This window comes from Chiloscyllium plagiosum, unplaced genomic scaffold (assembly GCF_037043375.1).
Source record: "Chiloscyllium plagiosum isolate Xiang-an unplaced genomic scaffold, Cpla_swu_hap1 HiC_scaffold_9, whole genome shotgun sequence".
Taxonomy (NCBI): domain Eukaryota; kingdom Metazoa; phylum Chordata; class Chondrichthyes; order Orectolobiformes; family Hemiscylliidae; genus Chiloscyllium; species Chiloscyllium plagiosum.
Window position 1 is genome coordinate 51,829,182 of NW_028270147.1, and position 20,902 is coordinate 51,850,083.

At 42.2% G+C, this 20,902-nt stretch overlaps 1 protein-coding gene across 3 annotated transcripts in view; it reads right to left on the reverse strand.

Moving 5' to 3' along the window:
* patj (PATJ crumbs cell polarity complex component) overlaps positions 1-20,902 on the reverse strand; it is a 405,565-nt gene that overhangs the window by 341,734 nt on the left and 42,929 nt on the right. For all 3 annotated transcript variants that reach the window (XM_043699258.2, XM_043699257.2, XM_043699256.2), the window contains exons 14-18: positions 14,077-14,133; positions 6,766-6,900; positions 5,654-5,815; positions 3,423-3,491; positions 1,136-1,267 (exon numbers count right to left, since the gene is read on the reverse strand). In XM_043699258.2, coding sequence (XP_043555193.2) covers positions 1,136-1,267; positions 3,423-3,491; positions 5,654-5,815; positions 6,766-6,900; positions 14,077-14,133 — 555 coding nt within the window. The remainder of the gene's footprint in view (positions 1-1,135; positions 1,268-3,422; positions 3,492-5,653; positions 5,816-6,765; positions 6,901-14,076; positions 14,134-20,902) is intronic.

A 20,902-nucleotide genomic window follows, 5' to 3' on the forward strand; every position in this document is an offset into this window, starting at 1 on the left:
TTTTCCGCTCAAACATCAAAGTGTGAAAGCCGTTTTCTGCTTGCATACTCGAGCTGATCTGGCCACACTGTTTCCATCACTGTGCAACTGCAGTTCAACCAATCCAAGAGCTATCATCAGGCAGGTTTTCCTTTACTCAAAAACTCCTACCCTTACTCTGTCTCAATAATGTAACAATCTCACTACTCCAAGACCAACAACTTAAACATGCAGCATCTGATTTTTTCAAATTGCAAAACAATCCTGGTTGTCAGCTATATTAGCAGTGTCTGGCATTCATTCCAATTTATCATCTAAAAGGAAAATACAATTCTGAAGGTCATATGGGTGGGTTAAGTTTTGACTTGAGCAAGGACGACACAGTTTTCTGTGGTGATACTTCTTCAAATTGATAGTTGATCAGGTGGACCTATGTCTTTTATAAGGAATATATTTGCCAAAAGGTAAAACTATCTGGTCCCTTACACTTGGAAAAGGTAAGAGATGTTATCAGATTCACAACCCCAACTTTTATACATATCGGGTTTATTTGTTTCATACCTTCAACAAGTGGAGGTTGAGATAGATAGGTTCTTAATCAGAAGGGGATTCCACAGTTGTGGGGGAAACACAAAGTGAACATGAGGATTGTCGGATCAGCCATGATACTACTGAATGGCAGAGCAAACTTGAAAGGCCTACTCCTGTTCTTTGTACTTACGATTTTAAGGAATCTTAATATATTAACTGACAGAAACAAGCAAGAAAACCAACTGGATTAAGGTGTGCCATACTCAGTAGCAGCATATAAAATAGTCAGATGTAGGGGGTGGTCTCATCCATACACAACATTGAAAATCCTCACTTCCCCTGATATTGCAATAGCATTTCTGAGAAATTACTTCTTAAATAGAGAAGAACTGAGAAATTAAAAATAAAAAAACTATAATAAAATGTGAAACCAAAAATAACTCATTGGTATTGCATTACTAAAATATAACAGATGATTATAATAACCTTATGTTATGCTCAGAATTTCAAATAAAGATTCTTAAGTATCTCTCAAATAGATTTAAAAAGTTGTTTTAAAAGCTACTGGGCACAACCTAGAAGTAAAAGTTCATTGTGCAAACATATTTTATGAATTGCTAAATACCTGGTAGTCCAGGATGCTGAAACCTAAGCCTTTTGAACTCTTATTCAGTTCAATCAGTTTCACATTCGAAGTCCACAGAGCTAACTCCCCAACTTCATCCTCTTCTGCATTTGCTTCAGAATCCAAGTCCACCTTTGGGGGGAAAGAAAAATGTAACCTGTATATGCAATATCAAGTGAGTTTCTGGGTCCTAACCTGCATTGTTCATATCTGACACTCACCATATCTTTCCATAGCCAGCGAATTGAGGTTTCGGGTTTGCACTTATTATTCAATTAAGTATGGCAAGTAGGGTCTCAAGGACAGATGAGTATTTGAAGGCCCTCCACTATTGACACATGGACAGGCTCACCCTCCAAGATGGGAGCTGCCAAATACAGGAAAGAGAGACAGAGGGTGTTCTGTCTGGAAGAATCTTATAGAGAAGTCTTGTCTCCCAAAGTTTGGTCTCATGGTGGTTTGGGGGTGTAATGGCCTGCAAGTTGGATGGAAAAATCCAATTGGCTTTTGCTGAGTGGTCTTAATAGGTCAGGTAATAGGTCTAATTGTTGGTTGCTACAAGAGAGCCATCAATAGCCACCACAACCACAATCACCACCCCACCTCTAACCACCCCAAAATCCAGCTTCTCTGGACCAAAAATGGTCCACAGATGGTGCCATAATGGAGACCAGTACATTGGCTGGTCTCAGGAAATTGCAAGCTACCACCTCCATTTCTCACTTCCATAGGAACATAGGAACAGAAGGAGGCCATTCAGCCCTCCAGCCTGTTCTGCCACTCAATGAGATCATCAGGAGGCTGGAAGAACAAAACAAGCCAGGCAGCATCAGGAGATGGCAAAGTCAACATTTTGGGTGTAAACCTCCTTTAGGACTGGGGATGGGTGTGAGGGAATCTGCAGATAAAGGGGTTGGGTGGCAGGGTGACGAGCTGCAAGAAAGGTGAACACAGGTAGAGGGTACAATCTGTTTGGTCTATGGGAGGAATGAATCCAGTTGGTGGCTTGAAGAAAGAGTCGCTGAGAGGAATGGAAGGGAGGGGGCGGTCGAGGAAGGGAGTCAGGTGATGGGATGGGAGGTTATTTGAAATTGGAGAACTCAAGTTGAGTCCTCCGGGCTGCAGACCAGTGTCCATCTGTCCTCACCTCACCACCCTGCCGCTTCACCGCTTTATCTGCAGCTCCCCTTACAGTCACCTCCACTTCCTGAGGCTGCCTGGCTTGCTGTATTCTTCTAATCTCCTGCTTGTCTACCTTGGATTCTAGCATGTGCAGTTTGTTTTGCCTCTAACTCAATGAAATCATAGCTGCTCTGTGGCCTAACTCCATTTACCTGCCTTTGGTCCATATCCCTTCATAATCTGGCTAAATAAAAAAATTCTCTATCACAGATTTGAAATTAACAACCGATGTAGCATCAGTTGCCATTTGTGGAAAAGAATTCTAATCTCTACCACCCTTTGTATATAGAAGTGCTTTCCAACATCTCTCCTGAATGGTCTGGTCCTCATGTTTCGGCTATGCCCCTAGTTATACAATCTCCAACCAATAAAGGTAGTTTATTTTTAACGCCTCTATCTTTTTTTGTTAATACTTGAAGACTTCAATCAGATCACCCCTTAATCTTTTAAATTCTAGAGAAAACAGGTATAATTTGCATAATGAACTCCTCATAACTTAATGCCTTAAGTTCAGGGATCATTCTTGCAAATCTATGTTGTACTGCCCCAAAGGCCAATACATTCCTCCTAAGGTGTGGTGCCTAGATCTGCTCACAATACTCCAAGTGCAGTCTAACCAGGTTTTTGTATAGTGACAGTATAACTTCTATGTCCTTATATTCCAGGATAAAATCAATATTAACATTGGTTTGGCAGGAGTAATCCTACACATTTTGTGCATCATTAAGAAATAAAAACAATATTGCCCACTATTCCAAAATGTATGCCACAACTTACATTTAAGTTAATTTTTAGTGGTTCAACATCATTGCATATTGTGAAGATGCATGTACAAGGCTCTGATTCTCCAAACGATCATTTCCAATTCTTTAGAACATGGCAGACAGGGACAATAGTGGAGAGATGTACGAGGCTGCTCTCACAAATCTCTCACAATTGCTGAATATAATGAAATTGCAAGCAAGAGCAAACTATTTTAAACATAAGACAGAGAAAGAGAAAGTGGGCGATTGAAACACACATGCAAGTTCACACTCATTCCTCTCTTCATTTGATGTATCACGCAAGACTGCAACTTTCAACAAAAATTTCATTCTGCATTTACCTGGCTCATACAACTTTCACTATTCCAGGGAGATGGTGGCCTAATCACTGGCTCAACGTTTTCTGCAGTCTAAAAATTACACCATACAAATAGTTAGTAACGTAACAACTGATGCTATGATCTCAGAGAACATTCAGTACAATCAGAATGCACATTGTTAAATACACACCGTAGGAAAATCCTTTCCACAGCAATATATTCAAATTTCAGGCAGGTGTGCTCAGAAAAACTTTAAATTAACAAAAGACTACTACTCCTTGTACAAAAATACTTTTCCATAACCTTTGTGCAACCTTAAATATCTGACAAACAATATCTGACAAAAAGTGAAATGTAGTGTCTGACTGAATTACTATGATAGACAGATTAAACAAGTTAGGAAATCATTGAGAAATTGTATCAGAACACAAAAGTAATAAATTTATTCTAATCAAATATTTAAACATCAGTGTATGATTTAGCTCACTGCAAAACTAAGTAGATACACCTGGCATGCAGTCTGTATGAAAGTATGTGTGGAGAAATATCTGTCGTCGTTCACTGAATTGAACAGCTGCTCTAAAATGTTCTCACACTGAATGCAGAAGTGAAGTGGAACATACTTCAAGACAATTTTTAAGACCACACTATCAATATGTGGGAAACTACAGAAAGAAATACTGACTGCTTTGAAGCTGATGTCACAGTAAAGAAACTCATCATTAAAGTCAAGTGATTGGTCTCTCTTGTAATTAATGAGAACCAAGCAAGAAAGCTGTAAATGCATTAGGAGCTGCTTGACATAAAATCCAAGGAAGGCCTTTTGCTTTGAATAAGATTTTGCACCAAAATCACTACCAGTGTTTGGTGAGCTGTGGGTGTTGAGAATGCTGTGGAGAGTGGCACATCAGGTGATGATCAGCTCCAAGTGGTGCAAACGTCCTGATTTTGGATGTCTCCAGTACACCTTGTGACATGTCATATAGCAAAAGGTGCGCATTAATCATAGCAGAAGCAAAGGTCAAGCAGCCTCTGTCAATTTTCAGTAGTCTTTTCTGGTAGAACAGTGCTTGAAGCAGAAAGCCATAGTCTGTTGTCTGCATTCACAATAGAACTGAAACCTCCAACAAGTAAAGACACTCTGTTGCTGACAGGACTGGAGAATTAATCTTTCATCTCTGTTATCACAGAATCACACAAGTGTTAGCATGCAGGAAGTGGCAATTTGGCCCATTGTTTCATGAACCGCTGCAGCCACACAGTCCCATGCAAAAAGTCCTGATGTTCCAGGTTGCAAATTTACAAGTTGACATCTCCTTTCTATTTCTTTGTTTCGCTGACATGACGGATGTAGTCGACTGTTGAACAGAAACTCTATGAACCAAGACTCCCTTAAAACAAGTAGGCAATGGCAAGTTAACATCTTGCTGTTCGGAGGCTGGCAGTGGAAAGTGATGATGTCTCCCAGTATCACAGGCAGCCCAAAGCATCTATTCGCTACAATAACGAAGTGGGCTTTTTACTCGTCATTGCTGATTCCACGGAATGGATGCTTTGTGCTATCTGTAACATCCTGCAGTAAAACAAACTGTCTTCTCTGAAAAATCGGCAACGTTTATGGGGAATTTATCTACCCAAATGTCAGGGTTGCCACTCGATCTTCCAAGATCAATTTAAAGAAATGCAAACCACCACATTTGGCACCAACTTGATTGCACAAATTGGCAAAAGTATTGCATCAGTCCACCGTTGATTTCAAAACCAGATTTTATTGTCAGGTTTACTCCTTAGCCTTCAAAATATATCCACAAGACAGCGGAGCTGCTTGCTGCTTGCTGGGAGTTTTGTTCACAAGTGACAAGACATGTCCAGCTGCCAGTGGCCCTGCACACTGTATGTGTAGGGGCTAAACCTCCTGCAGCTTTGGTATCAGACTATGAGGGATCTAATTTCCATGAGAAGGTACAGTGAGGACTTTCCAATAGAAACACAGTGTACAGAAAGGGACAGAATTACATCACACATCAGACTCACCATTTTGCTTTGCTACTAGCCAGCATTATAGCTTGAAAATGAGAATCAACTAACCATGAGTATGCCAATTCTCTTCACCCACAGACTACTTAGGAACTAGGGGCAGAAGTAGACACATCAGCCCCTTGTACTTTCTTTGTTGTTTAATAAAATCATGCATCACATTAACATGATGTGGACCTTTGTGTCCAGATGACTCTATAGTTTGGAGATCTCACCTTGGAAGCTGAACTTTGCACAATACTCGGTTCATCCACAGGCATCTCTTTTCCACCCTCAAATAGTTGTCGACAGCAGACCAAAGTAAATGGGGGAGCAGCCTCTTTCAGAAAGGAAACCACCTCACGCCGAGATTTTCCGTATAACTGCTTTCCATTCACCTGAAGGGCAAAGCAAACATCAAGGTGATAATTTAATCAAGCAAGCAACTGATTATTTAACAGGTCTATTTAACATGCTCAAAATAATGAATGGAACAGTTTATGAAAAGGGACTGGACATTAAGTTTTTTTTAAATCCGTGCTTTTGAAAAGCTATTCTCTTGAAATAATCCCACAAAACACACTTGCTATTATTTTGCAGTTCTACTCATACAAGTTTTTATATCACAATGTATTTTGAAATGCACTTAGCATACAGACTTAACTTACTAAACCACTCATCAGACTAACAGCTTCTTAATCGCATTAGTCATTCAAATAACTGTACCAGAACTCCTCTCCTACTCCACTTCAGTGTCTTGCTTATTAACTCAAAATGTTATTTTAATAATGTGATTGTGTTACTTTAACGTTCACTTTCCCTGATTCATTAATTAGCAAATTGAGAAGAATGGAAGTTGGCAGAATAACACTTGCATAAAACAACTGAGAGGAGCAAAACTGTTTAATGACACTCTAACTTGAAAAATAAAAATGATGGTGGCTCCTAATAAGCCACAAAAATAAAGCTCAATATTAATGGGACTAAATAGGTGAAACTTAGACATACACAGATACCAGCAGAAAAAAAACAAAATAGAAAATTGTGCAAAAGATTAATCAAAATCTTTTTTTCAAAATTAGCAAACTAAAACCTGATACGGTGCCCTAGAAGCTAGAATAAGTTTTCTTGTTCTTGATTGCTTCAGTTACAGTGTCTATCAGTAAATACTAATAATATCTAATGAACAAAGATTTCTTAAAGATACACACAAGAAACATTCAATTATTTCACAAGGATTACCTGACTCTTTTCTATGCTGTGATTTTCATGGCACCAAAACTAAAGCTGACCAAATTGCAGAATAATTTCCAAATTTATTGATTTACTAACTACAAAAAAACTATACCTCTAAAATTTCATCTTCTAATTGTAATAATCCAGTTTGCCCTATTGGCCCATCAGGAACAATTGATGATATGTAATGATGTCCATCAAAAGAGTCCAGATCCACTCCAAACCTCAGGGCATGAACTGGTAACAGCTGGATTAAAACAAAGTCAAAAATTAGGACAAGTCTGCAAAATGGCCAATGTTCAAGTTTCCCATCCAGCTAAGTTCATGATCTGGCTGCTCCAATGGCTCATGTTCACTTGACTGAAGCCAAAGAACAACGCAGTCATTGGTTTTGCCTCGCCAGCAGCATTTTCTGCAATAGTGTCTTGATAAATTGTCCTTCAGATGAAATGCTAATCAGAAGCCCAGTTGATCTCTCAGATGAAAAGTAACATTTTCAGGAACACAGTTTGAAGAAGGGCAGAGAATTTTTTTCTGGTGTCTTCATTAACATTTATTTCTCTAAAATCTCTTGAAATGGATGAATTGGACATCAATTCCATCACTGCTGTTGAACCTGCTGTGGGCAAGTCAGCTGCCATGTTTTCCACAATGTAAGAAGTGACTTGACCTCAAATCAGCAGTAAAACATTGGGGGTAATGGCGAGGCCATTAAGGACTTTCTTAAAAGTGCAGTTTTTGTTTTCTTCAATGGCAAGTAGGACTTTGCAACAGAAATTTAATTTTAAACTCAAATTATTTGACAGTAAATTAGTCCTAAATCTTTAAATGCCAGCTGTTATGGTCCAGGCCAGACCCCCTCAAAATATTTTAAGAAGGTAACCCAGACCCTAACTTCTTATCTTAAAGGCAAATGTGATGTAGATATTCTAAGTGTGATGCAGCTGGTCAACCACACCGTTTTGAGCAAAATAGAATTTGTTTAAACATGAACAAAAGAAAACAGAATTTAGAAGAACTTTACTATTTGAAAACTTAACTGACCCAACACAGCAACTTAACTAAGGAGCTGTTCCAATTCCTGTAACATCCCATAAACACACCCCTTGGCAAAAGGCAAATTCAAACATAGGCAGGAGAGATTTCAGATAGAAATGCCTGTCTAGAATCATCTGCTGAAGCTTGGAACCTTTCTGTGGATTCCAGCATTTGTGACTGTTACAACTAAACTAAACTAGAAATAACCTGAATTAGGAGAACTGGCCACACCCCTGCGTTTGTTAAAGTAGACATTTTGGCACCTTTGCCTTTACAACCTCTCTTGGAAAAATCCAAGGACAAAATAACCTTTTTAAAGTGACAGCATCATTACACAGTGTCCTTTATAACAGAATTATTAGGTAACTGGTTGTTTATGCTTATTTCTTCCTCTGAGTAACAAATTTATGCTCTGTTGTTAATATCGTCTGCAGCCTTGTATGGAAATGTTTCAGTGACTGACCATCAAGTTAAGCAACTGCACAACTGAAATATATGGCTTATCAAACCAGGTTTCAATCTGTGATTTGACATGTGCAATATTATCATCAGCAGGGATCATAACAGTGACAATAACAGCTATCAGTGATTGTTGTAAAAACCCATCCAATTCATTAATATCTTCTCGGAATGGAAATCTATCATCCTTCGCTAGCCGATGTAAAACTCTAAGCACTTAGCAATGATTCTTAACCATCCTGCAAGTGGCTAATCAATTAAAAGTTAATTCAGGATGGACAACAATTGCAAGCAACACTAGCATGGCACGTAAGAGTAAAAAATACATATGACTAAACTGTAATGTTGTCTTGTATTTTCAAGAGCTTAGCAGCTTTTGACATTATTTTTGCAATAATTCATTTGTTCCTGCAAGTCAATAGTAACAATATCCTGTTCCTGTGAATACAATAATTAATTGTTTTAATCATATAAAATATTAGAATTTTGTCTTTGCCTCTAATAGCAATAGCCCTTCCTGGATTACATCCCCTCTTCATGCTTGATTCTTACTTGATCTCTTGGTTATGCATCCAACTAAGTACGACTGGTTCAAAGACTGTTGATAATTCACTTCAACCCCCTTGTCAATCTGCTGTGGTAATTTTCTGCATCACCATTTTATTTCAGATCATTGCCCATAGCAGTATGAAGCTCTTTTTCTATTATTATCTAGGCTATTACATAGAGCTGCAATTGTTGCAATTCAGAAAGGCAGAAACCAATGTTCTATTTCCAGAACTTTTATTTGCTGGCTATGCAGTTCCCTCAGATTTAGCTTCTGAAAAGCAATTTGTCATACTGAGTTCTCAAGGTATGATAATATTTAGACATTAACAGTATTTCAATATCTATGCACCTGAGGATATCCCAAAGAGCAACCTATTCTTCAGCTTCTCAATTTAAATTGAGAAATCCAACAAAACGTTTTGGACATGCATGGTCCTTTTATTCTATTAACTTGTACAGCATCCGTTGAGAAGTTTATTCTGGGAATTACTTCCTCACCATAAGGTTATTTTGCATGCTAATTTATTAGCCTGGTAAAATAAACATGACCAAATTGTCTCAAATATTATTGCAGATGCCTGACTATTAAAGCAGTGTGTATAAATACTCACCCTTCGACGCCAACGGTCATTTTGAGTGCGAGCAGCAGCTGAGTTTAAACAAACCTGGAAGGCTACAGCTAAGGTGAGACAGTTTGTTTTAAAATTACTTACCGGTAACGGGCAGCGGTGTTTTTTTTTCTCTTCACAGAAAGAGCGGGAGCAGCAGGGGGAAGTGACGACGACCAGAGGGGGAGCCAGAAGCTGGTGTACGCAAGCTTACCTGGGTAGGTTTTTTTTCCTATAAAAGCGTGCAGGAGGGGAATCCGAGGCACTACAGAGGTAGTGCCTCCCACCCTCCCTCCTCCTGTGACTCCGTGGGCGGCACGGTGGCACAGTGGTTAGCACTGCTGCCTCACAGCGCCAGAGACCCGGGTTCAATTCCCGCCTCAGGCGACTGACTGTGTGGAGTTTGCACGTTCTCCCCGTGTCTGTGTGGGTTTCCTCCGAGTGCTCCGGTTTCCTCCCACAGTCCAAAGATGTACAGGTCAGGTGAATTGGCCATACTAAGTTGCCCGTAGTGTTAGGTAAGGGGTAACTTGTTAGGTAAGGTGTGGACTTGTTGGGCCGAAGGGCCTGTTTCCACACTGTAAGTAATCTAATCTAATCTAATCCTCTAACCTGTGGTAAGTAGGTAAGTGCGGCATTTTGCTTGTTCTATTCTTTAGACCGAGTTTTTTTTAAAAGGTTACTTTTAGAGGGATGGCAGTGAAGGCAGTGCAATGTTCCTCTTGAAACATGTTTGAGGTGAGGGATGCCATGGTCGTCCCTGCTGATTACACTTGCAGGAAGTGCACCCATCTCCAGCTCCTCCAAGACCGTGTTAGGGAACTGGAGCTGGAGTTGGATGAACTTAGGATCATTCGGGAGGCAGAGGGGGTCATAGATCGGAGCTTTAGGGAAGTAGTAACTCCAAGGATTGCAGACAGATGGGTGACAGTGAGGGGGACTGGGAGGAAGCAGCCAGTGCAGGGACCCCCTGCGGCCGTTCCCCTCAAAAACAAGTATACCGTTTTGGATACTTGTGGGGGGGACGACTTACCAGGGGTAAGCAATGGGGTTCAGGCCTCTGGCACGGAGCCTGTCCCCGTTGCTCAGAAGGGACGGGTGGAGAAGAGCAGAGCAATAGTTATTGGGGACTCGATAGTTCGGGGCACAGATAGGCGGTTCTGTGGGGGCGAGAGAGACTCGCGTTTGGTATGTTGCCTCCCAGGTGCAAGGGTACGTGACGTCTCTGATCGTGTTTTCCGGGTCCTTAAGGGGGAGGGGGAGCAGCCCGAAGTTGTGGTCCACATTGGCACCAACGACATAGGTAGGAGGAGGGCTGAGGATGTTAGGCAGGCTTTCAGGGAGCGAGGTTGGAAGCTCAGAGTTAGAACAAACAGAGTTGTCGTCTCTGGTTTGTTACCGGTGCCAAGTGATAGAGAGTCGAGGAATAGGGAGAGAGAACAGTTAAATGCGTGGCTACAGGGATGGTGCAGGAGGGAGGGATTCCGGTATCTGGATAACTGGGGTTCTTTCTGGGGAAGGTGGGACCTCTATAAACAGGATGGTCTACACCTGAATCTGAGGGGCACCAGTATGCTTGGGGGGAGGTTTGCTAGTGCTCTTGGGGGGGGGGGGTTTAAACTAACTCTGCAGGGGCATGGGAACCTAGACTGTAGCTTTAGGGTGCAGGACCTGGAGTGTAGGGAGGTTAGGAACATGGCATCAATCTCAAAGGAGGGTGCCTGTAAACAGGAAAGTGCTTTGAAGTGTGTATACTTCAATGCAAGAAGTATACGAAATAAGGTAGGTGAACTTGCAGCGTGGGTTGGTACCTGGGACTTCGATGTTGTGGCTATTGCGGAGACATGGGTACAACAGGGACAGGATTGGCTGTTGCAGGTTCCAGGGTTTAAATGTTTTAGTAGGGTCAGAGGTGGGGGTAAAAGAGGGGGAGGTGTGGCATTGCTTGTCAAAGATAGTATTACAGTGGTGGAAAGGATGATGGATGAAGACTCGCCATCTGAGGTAGTTTGGGCTGAGGTTAGGAATAGGAAAGGTGAGGTCACACGGTTAGGAGATTTCTACGGCCTCTAATAGTGCTCGAGATGTAGAAGAAAGGATTGAGAGGATGATTCAGGAGAAGAGTGAAAGTAATAGGGTGGTTGTTATGGGGGACTTTAACTTTCCAGATATTGACTGGGAAAGCTATAGCTCGAGTTCGTTAGATGGGTCGGTGTTTGTCCAATGTGTGCAGGAGGGTTTCCTGACACAATATGTCGACAGGCCAACAAGAGGTGAGGCCATACTGGATTTGGTTCTGGGTAACGAACCAGGCCAGGTGTTAGAATTGGAGGTAGGTGAGCACTTTGGGGACAGTGACCACAATTCGGTGACTTTTACTCTAGTGATGGAGAGGGATAAGTGTGCACTGCAGGGCAAGAGTTATAGCTGGGGGCAGGGAAATTATGATGCGGTCAGGCACGACCTAGGATGCGTGGCTTGGAAAAGTAGGCTTCAAGGAATGGGCACAATTGATATGTGGAGCTTGTTCGAGGAGCAACTATCGAGTGTCCTTGATAAGTATGTACCTGTCAGACAGGGAGGAAAGGGTCGTGTGAGGGAGCCGTGGTTTAATAAGGAGTTGGAATCCCTTGTAAAATGGAACAGGGCGGCCTATGTAAAGATGAGGTGTGAAGGTTCAATTGGGGTGATTGAAAGTTATAAGCTAGCCAGGAATGATCTGAAGAGAGAGCTAAGAGCAGCAAGGACGGGACATGAAAGGTCCTTAGTTGGTAGGATTAGGGAAAACCCTAAGGCTTTCTATAGGTATGTCAGGAATAAAAGAATGACTAGGGTAGGAATAGGTCCAGTCAAGGACAGTAGTGGGAAGGTGCATGTAGAGGCTGAAGAGATTGGGGAGACACTGAATGAATACTGACGAAAAGTATTCACTCAGGAACAGGACATTGTTGCCGATGTGAATATTGAGTCACAATTAATTAGAATGGACGGCTTTGAGGTATGGAGGGGAGAGGTGTTGGAAATTCTGGAAAGGGTGAAAATAGATAAGTCCCCTGGGCCTGATGGCATTTATCCTAGGATTCTCTGGGAAGCAAGGGAGGAGATTGCAGAGCCATTGGCCTTGATTTTTATGTCCTCGTTGTCTACAGAAATAGTGCCAGTAGAATGGAGGATAGCAAATGTGGTTCCTTGTTCAAGAAGGGGAGTAGGGATAACCCTAGTAACTAAGGCCGGTGAGTCTCACTTCTGTTGTGGGCAAAGTCTTAGACAGAATTGTAAGGGATAGGATTTATGAACATCTGGATAGGAATAATGTGATCAAGGATAGTCAGCATGGTTTTGTGAAGGGCAGGTCGTGCCTAATAAACCTTATTGAATTCTTTGAGAAGGTGACTGAGGAGGTAGACGACGGTAAAGCGGTAGATGTGGTGCATATGGATTTTAGTAAGGCGTTTGTTAAGGTTCCCCATGGTAGGCTACTGCAAAAAATACGGAGGAATGGCATTGAGGGTGAGTTGGAGGTTTGGATTAGGAATTGGCTGGATGGAAGAAGACAGAGGGTAGTAGTTGATGGTAAAGGTTCATCTTGGAGTGCAGTTACTAGCGGTGTTCCGCAAGGATCTGTTTTGGGACCATTGCTGTTTGTCATTTTTATAAATGACCTGGAGAAGGGGCTAGAAGGTTGGGTGAGCAAGTTTGCGGATGATACGAAAGTCGGTGGAGTTGTTGACAGTGAGGAAGGATGTGTCAGGTTACAGCGGGATATAGATAAGTTGCAGAGCTGGGCAGAAAGGTGGCAAATGGAGTTCAATGTAGCTAAGTGTGAGGTGATTCACTTTGGTAAGAGTAACAAAGAGACAGGGTACTGGTCGGATACTTGATAGTGTGGATGAGCAGAGGGATCTTGGGGTCCATGTACACAGATCTTTGAAAGTTGCCACCCAGGTAAATAGTGCGGTGAAGAAGGCATATGGCGTACTGGCTTTTATTGGTAGAGAAATTGAGTTCCGGAGCCCTGAGGTCATGTTGCAGTTGTATAAGACTCTGGTGCGGCCGCATCTGGAGTATTATGTGCAGTTTTGGTCGCCATACTATAGGAAGGATGTGGAGGCACTGGAACGGGTGCAGAGGAGGTTTACCAGGATGTTGCCTGGTATGGTAGGAAGATCGTATGAGGAAAGGCTGAGGCACTTGGGGCTGTTTTCATTGGAGAAAAGAAGGTTTAGGGGTGACTTGATAGAGGTGTACAAGATGATTAGGAGTTTAGATAAGGTTGACCATGGGAACCTCTTTCCACGTATGGAGTCAGCTATTACGAGGCGGCATAGTTTTAAATTAAGGGGTGCTAGGTATAGGACAGATGTTAGGGGTAGATTCTTTACTCAGCAAGTCGTGAGTTCATGGAATGCCCTGCCAGTAGCAGTGGTGGACTCTCCCTCTTTATGGGCATTTAAACAAGCATTGCATAGGCATATGGAGGATAGTGGGCTAGTGTCGGTTAGGTGGGCTTGGATCGGCAGAACATCGAGGGCCAAAGGGTCTGTACTGCGCTGTATTTTTCTATGTTCTATGTTCTATTATGTGTTTGCCTTTTTCCAAGCATTCTGCAAATCTTTAGTGTCCTTATGGATTCAGAGGTTTTGCTTTTTCAGAAATTAACTTAAAATTTTCACAAAGTGAAAGGTGAAAAACATTGGACTACTCTGATTTTAAAAATGGCAAAGTACCATTTCAATCATTGAGGCTTTGAAAGTATTGAATGTCAATACCTTGGAGTATTTCTGCAGTTGCATATTATTGGCAGTCTCAATCTCCAAATCAAGCATCTAATTATAAATAAGAAAAGTCGTGAGTTAATTTGACAGAATTCAATATTTCAACGTTACATTGATGTTGAAGGTCAACATTCTAAGCAGACGTTAAGACATAATGGAGGCAAGTAATCATAAGATGGAGTCTTAATTTATTCAGTGGAGGCAATTTGCTCTCAATTATTATCGGAAATTATGCATACAAGATCACAATTCTGGGTTGGCCATGATCTCCATTCGTAATAAACAGTCAACATCTTTGTCTCTGCAAACTACTGTCTCCATTTCAAACTTTATTTTTGGTTGTCAGTGATCTGAGTAGAGAAGCCAGATGACAATAATCTCAGGAAAAAGTGAGGATGGCAGATGCTGGAGATCAGAGTTGAAAAGTGTGGAACTGGAAGAGCACAGCAGGTCAGGGAGCATCCGAGAAGCAAGCGAATCGACATTTTGGGCATAAGCCCTTCATCAGGAATGTTGGAGGGTGGGGAAAGACAGTAGGGGAAGGAAGAAGGCTGAGAGATAAAAAGGAGGCTCAGGGTGAGGAAGTTGGGAAGGCGATAGGTGGATGCAGGTGCAGGATGACGATGATAGGTCAGAATGGAGCGGATGGGTAAGAAGCAAGATGGACAGGTAGGACAGTTCAAGACAGCAGTGCCAAGTTGGAGGGTCAGATCTAAAATGAGGTGGGGGGAGGGGAGATGAGGAAACCAGTGGTCGATGTTGATGTTGTGTGGTTGGAGGATCCCAAGACAGAAGAAATATTTCCCTCCCCAAACCTATCGGCATTCCGCAGAACCCATTCCCTCAGAGACTCTCTAGTGAGACCCACACCCCCCCACCAATCCACCCTCCACTCCCAGCACCTTCCCTTGCCGCCACAAGTAAAACTTCTGTCCACACCTCCCTCGTCACCTCTGTCCAAGGCCCCAAAGGATCTTTCCACATCCAGCAAAGAATTTCCTGCAAATTTAAACACGTCATATATGGTATCCTTTGCTTTTGATGTGGTCTCCTCTACATTGGAGACACAGGACAGCTAATCACGTAACATTTCAGGAACATCTTTGGGACACATGGACCAAACAACCCCACTGTCCTGTGGCCAACCACTTCAACCCCCACCCCCCACCCAACAAGAAATTGCAAATCCTGGGCCTCATCCATTGCCAAATCCAAGTCGCCCGCCACCTAGGGGAAGAACACTTCATCTTCCACCTTGGAACCCTCCAACCACATGGCATCAACGTCGAATTCACTGGTTTGCTCTTCTCCCCTTGCCCCAACTCATCCCAGATCGAACCGTCCAACTTGGCTCTGCCCTCTGGAACTATCCTATCTGTCCATCTTCCATCCCACCTATCTGCTCCAACCTATCACCATCACCCCCTCACCTACATCTACCTATTGCCTTCCCAGCTTGCCCCTTCCCCCTCCATATTCCTGATGAAGGGCTTATGCCCAAAATGTCAATTCTCCTCCTCCTTGGATGCTGCCTGACCTGCTGTGCTCTTCCAGCTCCACACGTTTCGACAATAACCTCAAATGGGCAGCCAAAATTCCCAGTATAAGAGCTTATTTAGTTATAGAGATTTAGGAAATACAGAAAGATGGTGAATTAAGGACAAAGGGAATTCAAGTCAGCAAGCTTGAAGAAGCGAGGAAGGATGTTGCCAACAGCAATTCAATTTCCTAACAACATTACACCCAGCATTTTCTGACACCAAAAAAAACAAGCAGAGCAAGTGTTCAGTAGACACACAATGTGGACCAAATCTGTATAAACATTCTAACACTCATGGGGTACATGAAGAATAGTAATTATATGTATTGCTGTTAATTCACAGAAGCTGCTTGAAGCAGGATTTTTCAAAATATTCACAGACCAAGAAAATACACACAATTTATCTGCTTGTGATGAGTAAATTCAGACTTTTGAAACATATATAGATATCAAATGTGTATAAAAATGGTTGACATGGCGATGTATCTTCACTCGCTTAAGTATTTGCTTATCAATTCAGTTGTCTACTCTTGAAATATGCAAGTCTGGCACATTAAAAGCTAATCCAAACACAATTAAAATAGAATAACAGACCTTTCAGCAAGTTACAGACTTGAAGTATTAACTGTTTTGTTCTCCACAAATGCTGCCAAATTTGTATAATTCAAGAATTTTGGTTTTTATTTCAGAATTCCAGCATCCATGGTATTTTATTTTCATATATCTAACTACAATCCACTTCAAACAAGATAAATAGTACACTAGAAATAGCTTAAAAATAATTCATAAAATCTATTAAACTGAATTGAAGTCATTCCTAAATTGGATAGTAGCTTTCCATAAGATTAAGTTGGATGAAATGTTGCACTACTTAATCACACTCTAGGCTGAATCTTACATTTCCTTCAGCCAATTATCTGCATCTCAAACAAGTATGCTGTTTTGGAAAATGTAGAGGTTGATGGACTCTCAGGGATATGTAGCACTGACAGCCAGATTTCTGGTACCGAGACTGGCTCTAATTTAACGACAGGTATGCCAGGTTCCAAACGATTGACTGTGATAGAGGACTCCCTAGTCAGAGGCACAGACAGATGATTTGGGGGCCAACAGTCAGACATCAGAATGGTGTGTTGCCTCCCTGGAGCCAGGATCAGGGGCGCAGAATGTTCTACAACAGAAAAGGGACCAGCAGGAAGTCGTAGTACACACTGGAACTAACGACAGAGGAAGAGAAAAGGATGAGATTCTGAGGAGAGGATATAGGAAGTTGGGTGGGAATTTAAAAGGTAAAAACAATGACTGCAGATGCTGGAAACCAGATTCTGGATTAGTGGTGCTGGAAGAGCACAGCAGTTCAGGCAGCATCCAAGGAGCAGCGAAATCGATGTTCGGGCAAAAGCCGTTCATCAAAAGCCGATCCTCAAGGGTAGTAATATCTGGTTTACTCCCGGTGCCACAAGCTAGTGAGGGTAGGAATAGGAGGATGGAACAGATGAATGCTATGGCTGACGAGCTGGTGGAGGGGAGAATGATTCACAATAGCTGGTTCATTGGAATCTCTTCTGGGGTAGAAGTGACCGGATAAGGAGGACTGATTGCCTCGGAATTAGAAGGGGACTTGTGGGTAGATTTGCTAGAGTTGCTCAGGATGATTTAAACCAGTAAGGGGTTGGTGGGAGAAACACAGGAAGATGAGAAAAGAGAGCATTCTGAGACTGGTATAGTTGGGAAAAGGAGTAAATCAAACAGATAGGGCAGGCAGAAACAAAGTCGAGAACGAGGCAGGACTGATAAATTAAACTGCATTTATTTCAATCCAAGAGGTCTAACAGGGAAGGCAAGTGAACTCAGGGCATGGGTAGGAACATGGGACTGGGATATCATAGCAATTACAGAAACATGGCTCAGTGATGGACAGGACTGGCAGCTCCATGTTCCAGGGTAGCGATGCTCCAGGAAGGAGCAAAAGGGAGGCAAGGAGAGGACAGGGAGTGGTGTTTTTGATTAGGGATAACATTAGGACTGTATTTAGGGAGGATATTCCTGGGAATACATCCAGAGAAGTTACTTGGGTGGAACTGAGAAATAAGAAAACAATGATCACCTTATTGGGATTGTACTATAGATGTCCCCCAATATTCAATGGGAAATTGAGAAACAAATTTGTCAGGTAATCTCGGTTATCTGTAAGAATAATAGGGTGGTTATGGTCGGGGATTTCAACCTTCCAAGCATACACTGGGACTATGATAGCGTTCAGAGCTTGGATGGAGAGGAATTTGTTAAGTGTACAAGATGATTTTCTGATTCAGTATGTGGATGTACCTTCTCGAGAAGATGCAAAACTTGACCTACTCTTGGAAAATAAGGCAGACTTGGTGACTGAGGTGTCAGTGGGGGAGCACTTTGGGGCCAGTGACCATAATTCTATTAGTTTTAAAATTGTGATGGAAAAGGATAGACCGGATCTAAAAGTTAAAATTTTAAATTGGAGGAAGGCAAATTTGACAGTTTGAGGTAAAAACGTTCAAAAGTTGATTGAGGGTGGATGTTCACAGGTAAAGGGATGGCTGGAAAATGGGAAGCCTTCAAAAATGAAATAACGAGAGTCCAGAGACAATATGTTCCTGTTAGGGTGAAAGAGAAGGCTGGTAGGTGCAGGGAATGCTGGATGGCGAGAGAAGTTGAGGTTTTGGTGAAGAATAAGAAGGAAGGTTGAGTGCTATGAAATTGAAGGCATGTACTGTATCTTTAAGAGACAGTGAATGCTGTTGTGCACAGAGCTTACAACAGCAGTCTCAGTGTACTGGAAAATTGAAAATACGTAACATTTGGCTGTGAAATGGATCCCAAAGTTGGTTACTATTTTGACAACAATTTGAATTTAACCAGTTTAAAATATGCCCTAGGATACAAAAATCCAATCGAGTTTGAATTTATTCTTTTGCCAACATCTAATCAATGAAACGATCCGATGTTGGCAGTCTAACAAAAGCAGGCATTTTGAAAGTCAGACGGTGTAACTGCCATCAAGAAAGACGCAAAACACTGAAACCCTCTCGATCAAAGGAACCTTTTCATATGAAACATATTCGCAGTGAAAGAAAGACGACGACCGAAAGAAGAAAGACATCAAAGATGACAGATGCTGTATGGTTTTTAAATTATGTTAAGGTACTTTTAATAAGTGTTTTATTGGAACAGTAGATTTAGGGTTGGCACAGTGGCTAGCACTTCTGCCTCACAGTGCCAGGGATCCAGGTTCAATTCCCACCTCGGGCAACTGTCTGTGTGGAGTTTGCACGTTCTTTGTGTCAGCATGGGTTTCCTTCGGGTGCTCTGGTTTCCTCCCACAATCCAAAGATGTGCAGGTCAGGTGAATTGGCCATGCTACATTGCCCATAGTGTTAGGCGGCTCAGCCAGGGGTAAATGCAGGGTTCTGGGTAGGTTACTCTTCAGAGAGTTGGTGTGGACCTGTTTCCACACTGTAGGGAATCTAATCTAATCTTAAAAGAAGCACATAAAGGTGGATAAATCCCCAGGACCTGATCAAGTGGACCCTTAAACTTCACGAGAAGCTAGGGAATTAATTGCAGGGCCGCTTGCTGAGATATTTATGTCATCAATAGCCACATGTGAGGTGTTAGAAGACTGGAGGTTGGCTAACATGGTGCTACTATTTAAGCAAGGTGATAAGGAAAAGCCAGGGAACTATTGACCGGTAAGCTGGGCATCAGGGTGGGCAACTAGCCATTTGGATGCTGGCTTGAAGGTGAAGAGGAACGGCAGTGGTGGAGGGTTGTTTTTCAGACTGGAGGCCTGTGACCAACAGTGTGCCACAAGAATTGATGGTGGATTTAATGCTTTTCATCATTTATATAATGATTTTGATGTGAACATTGGAGGTATAGTTAGTAAGTTTGCGGATGACACCAAAATTGGAGGTGTAGTGGACAGTGAAAAAGGTTACCTCAGATTACAACAGGATTTTGATTAGTTAGGTCTAATCTGAGCTTTGAATGGCAAATGGAGTTTAATTTAGATAAATGCGGAGTGCTGCATTTTGGAAAGGCAAATCAGGGCAGGACTTAGACACTTAATCTAAGGTCCTGGGGAGTATTGCTGAACCAAGAGACCTTGGAGTACAAGTTCATAGTTCCTTGGAAGTAGAGTCGCAGGTAGAGAGGATAGTGAAGAAGGCATTCTGTATGCTTGCCTTTATCCGTCAGTGCACTGAGTATAGGAGTTGGAAGGTCATGTTGCAGCGGTTCAGGGCATTGGTTAGGCCACTATTGGTGTACTGGGTGCAATTCTGGTCTCCCTTCAATAGTAAAGATGTTGTAAAACTTGGAAGGATTCAGAAAAGATTTACAAAGATGTTGCCTGGGTTGGAAGGTTTGAGCTTTATAGAAAGGCTGAACAGATTGGGGCTATTTTCCCTGGAGCTTTAGAGGCTGAGGGGTGACCTTGGAGACGTTCATAAAATCATAATGGATAGGGTAGATGGACAAGGTATTTACCCCAGGTGGAGAAGTCCAAAATTAGAGGGCATAGATTTAAGGTGAGAGGGGAAAAAGTTAAAAGGGACTTGAGGAGCAACCTTTTCACACAGAGAGTGGGGTGGGTATGGAATCAGCTACCAGTGTTGGAGACTGGTACATTGGAACACTTAAAAGCCATCTGGATGGGTCTCTGAATATGAAGGGTTTAGAGGGAGATGTGCCAAATGAGACCAGATTTATTTAGCATATCTGGTCAGCATGGATGTGTTGAACCGTAGAACCTGTTTCCATGTTGTACACCTCTATGACTCTAAGCGGCAAGTTTCATCAGGTTTTTTTTGCAGAATTTCTCACCATATCTTTTCAAACCCACGTAATTAACTTCCTATCCCTCTTGCACAATTCTACCCCCATCTTACCATATGCCATTCCCTCAACAATTGGTCACTACCAGAAATTGCAAAATTGACCAGCAGTCTTGGCACTAATGCAGTCTTGAAAAGGGCACTGTGCACCTGGACAAGCACTGATAGCTCAGAGCTGCACTGCACTGTTCCTAACACTTGCCACAGACATGGCAGGCAAAGAAAATTTGATATCTGCTTTGTGTGTAGGGACCTGGAGATCTTGCTGGACAGAGTGGTACAAAGAGAAGACCTTGCTTTTCTCCAAGAACCAGCTGTCAAGGCCATAACATCAAACCATGCCAGCCTAGTCCAAGATTGCCACCCAGATTGAAGCAATCTCAGCCAACTGGAGGAACGCCTAGCCCAG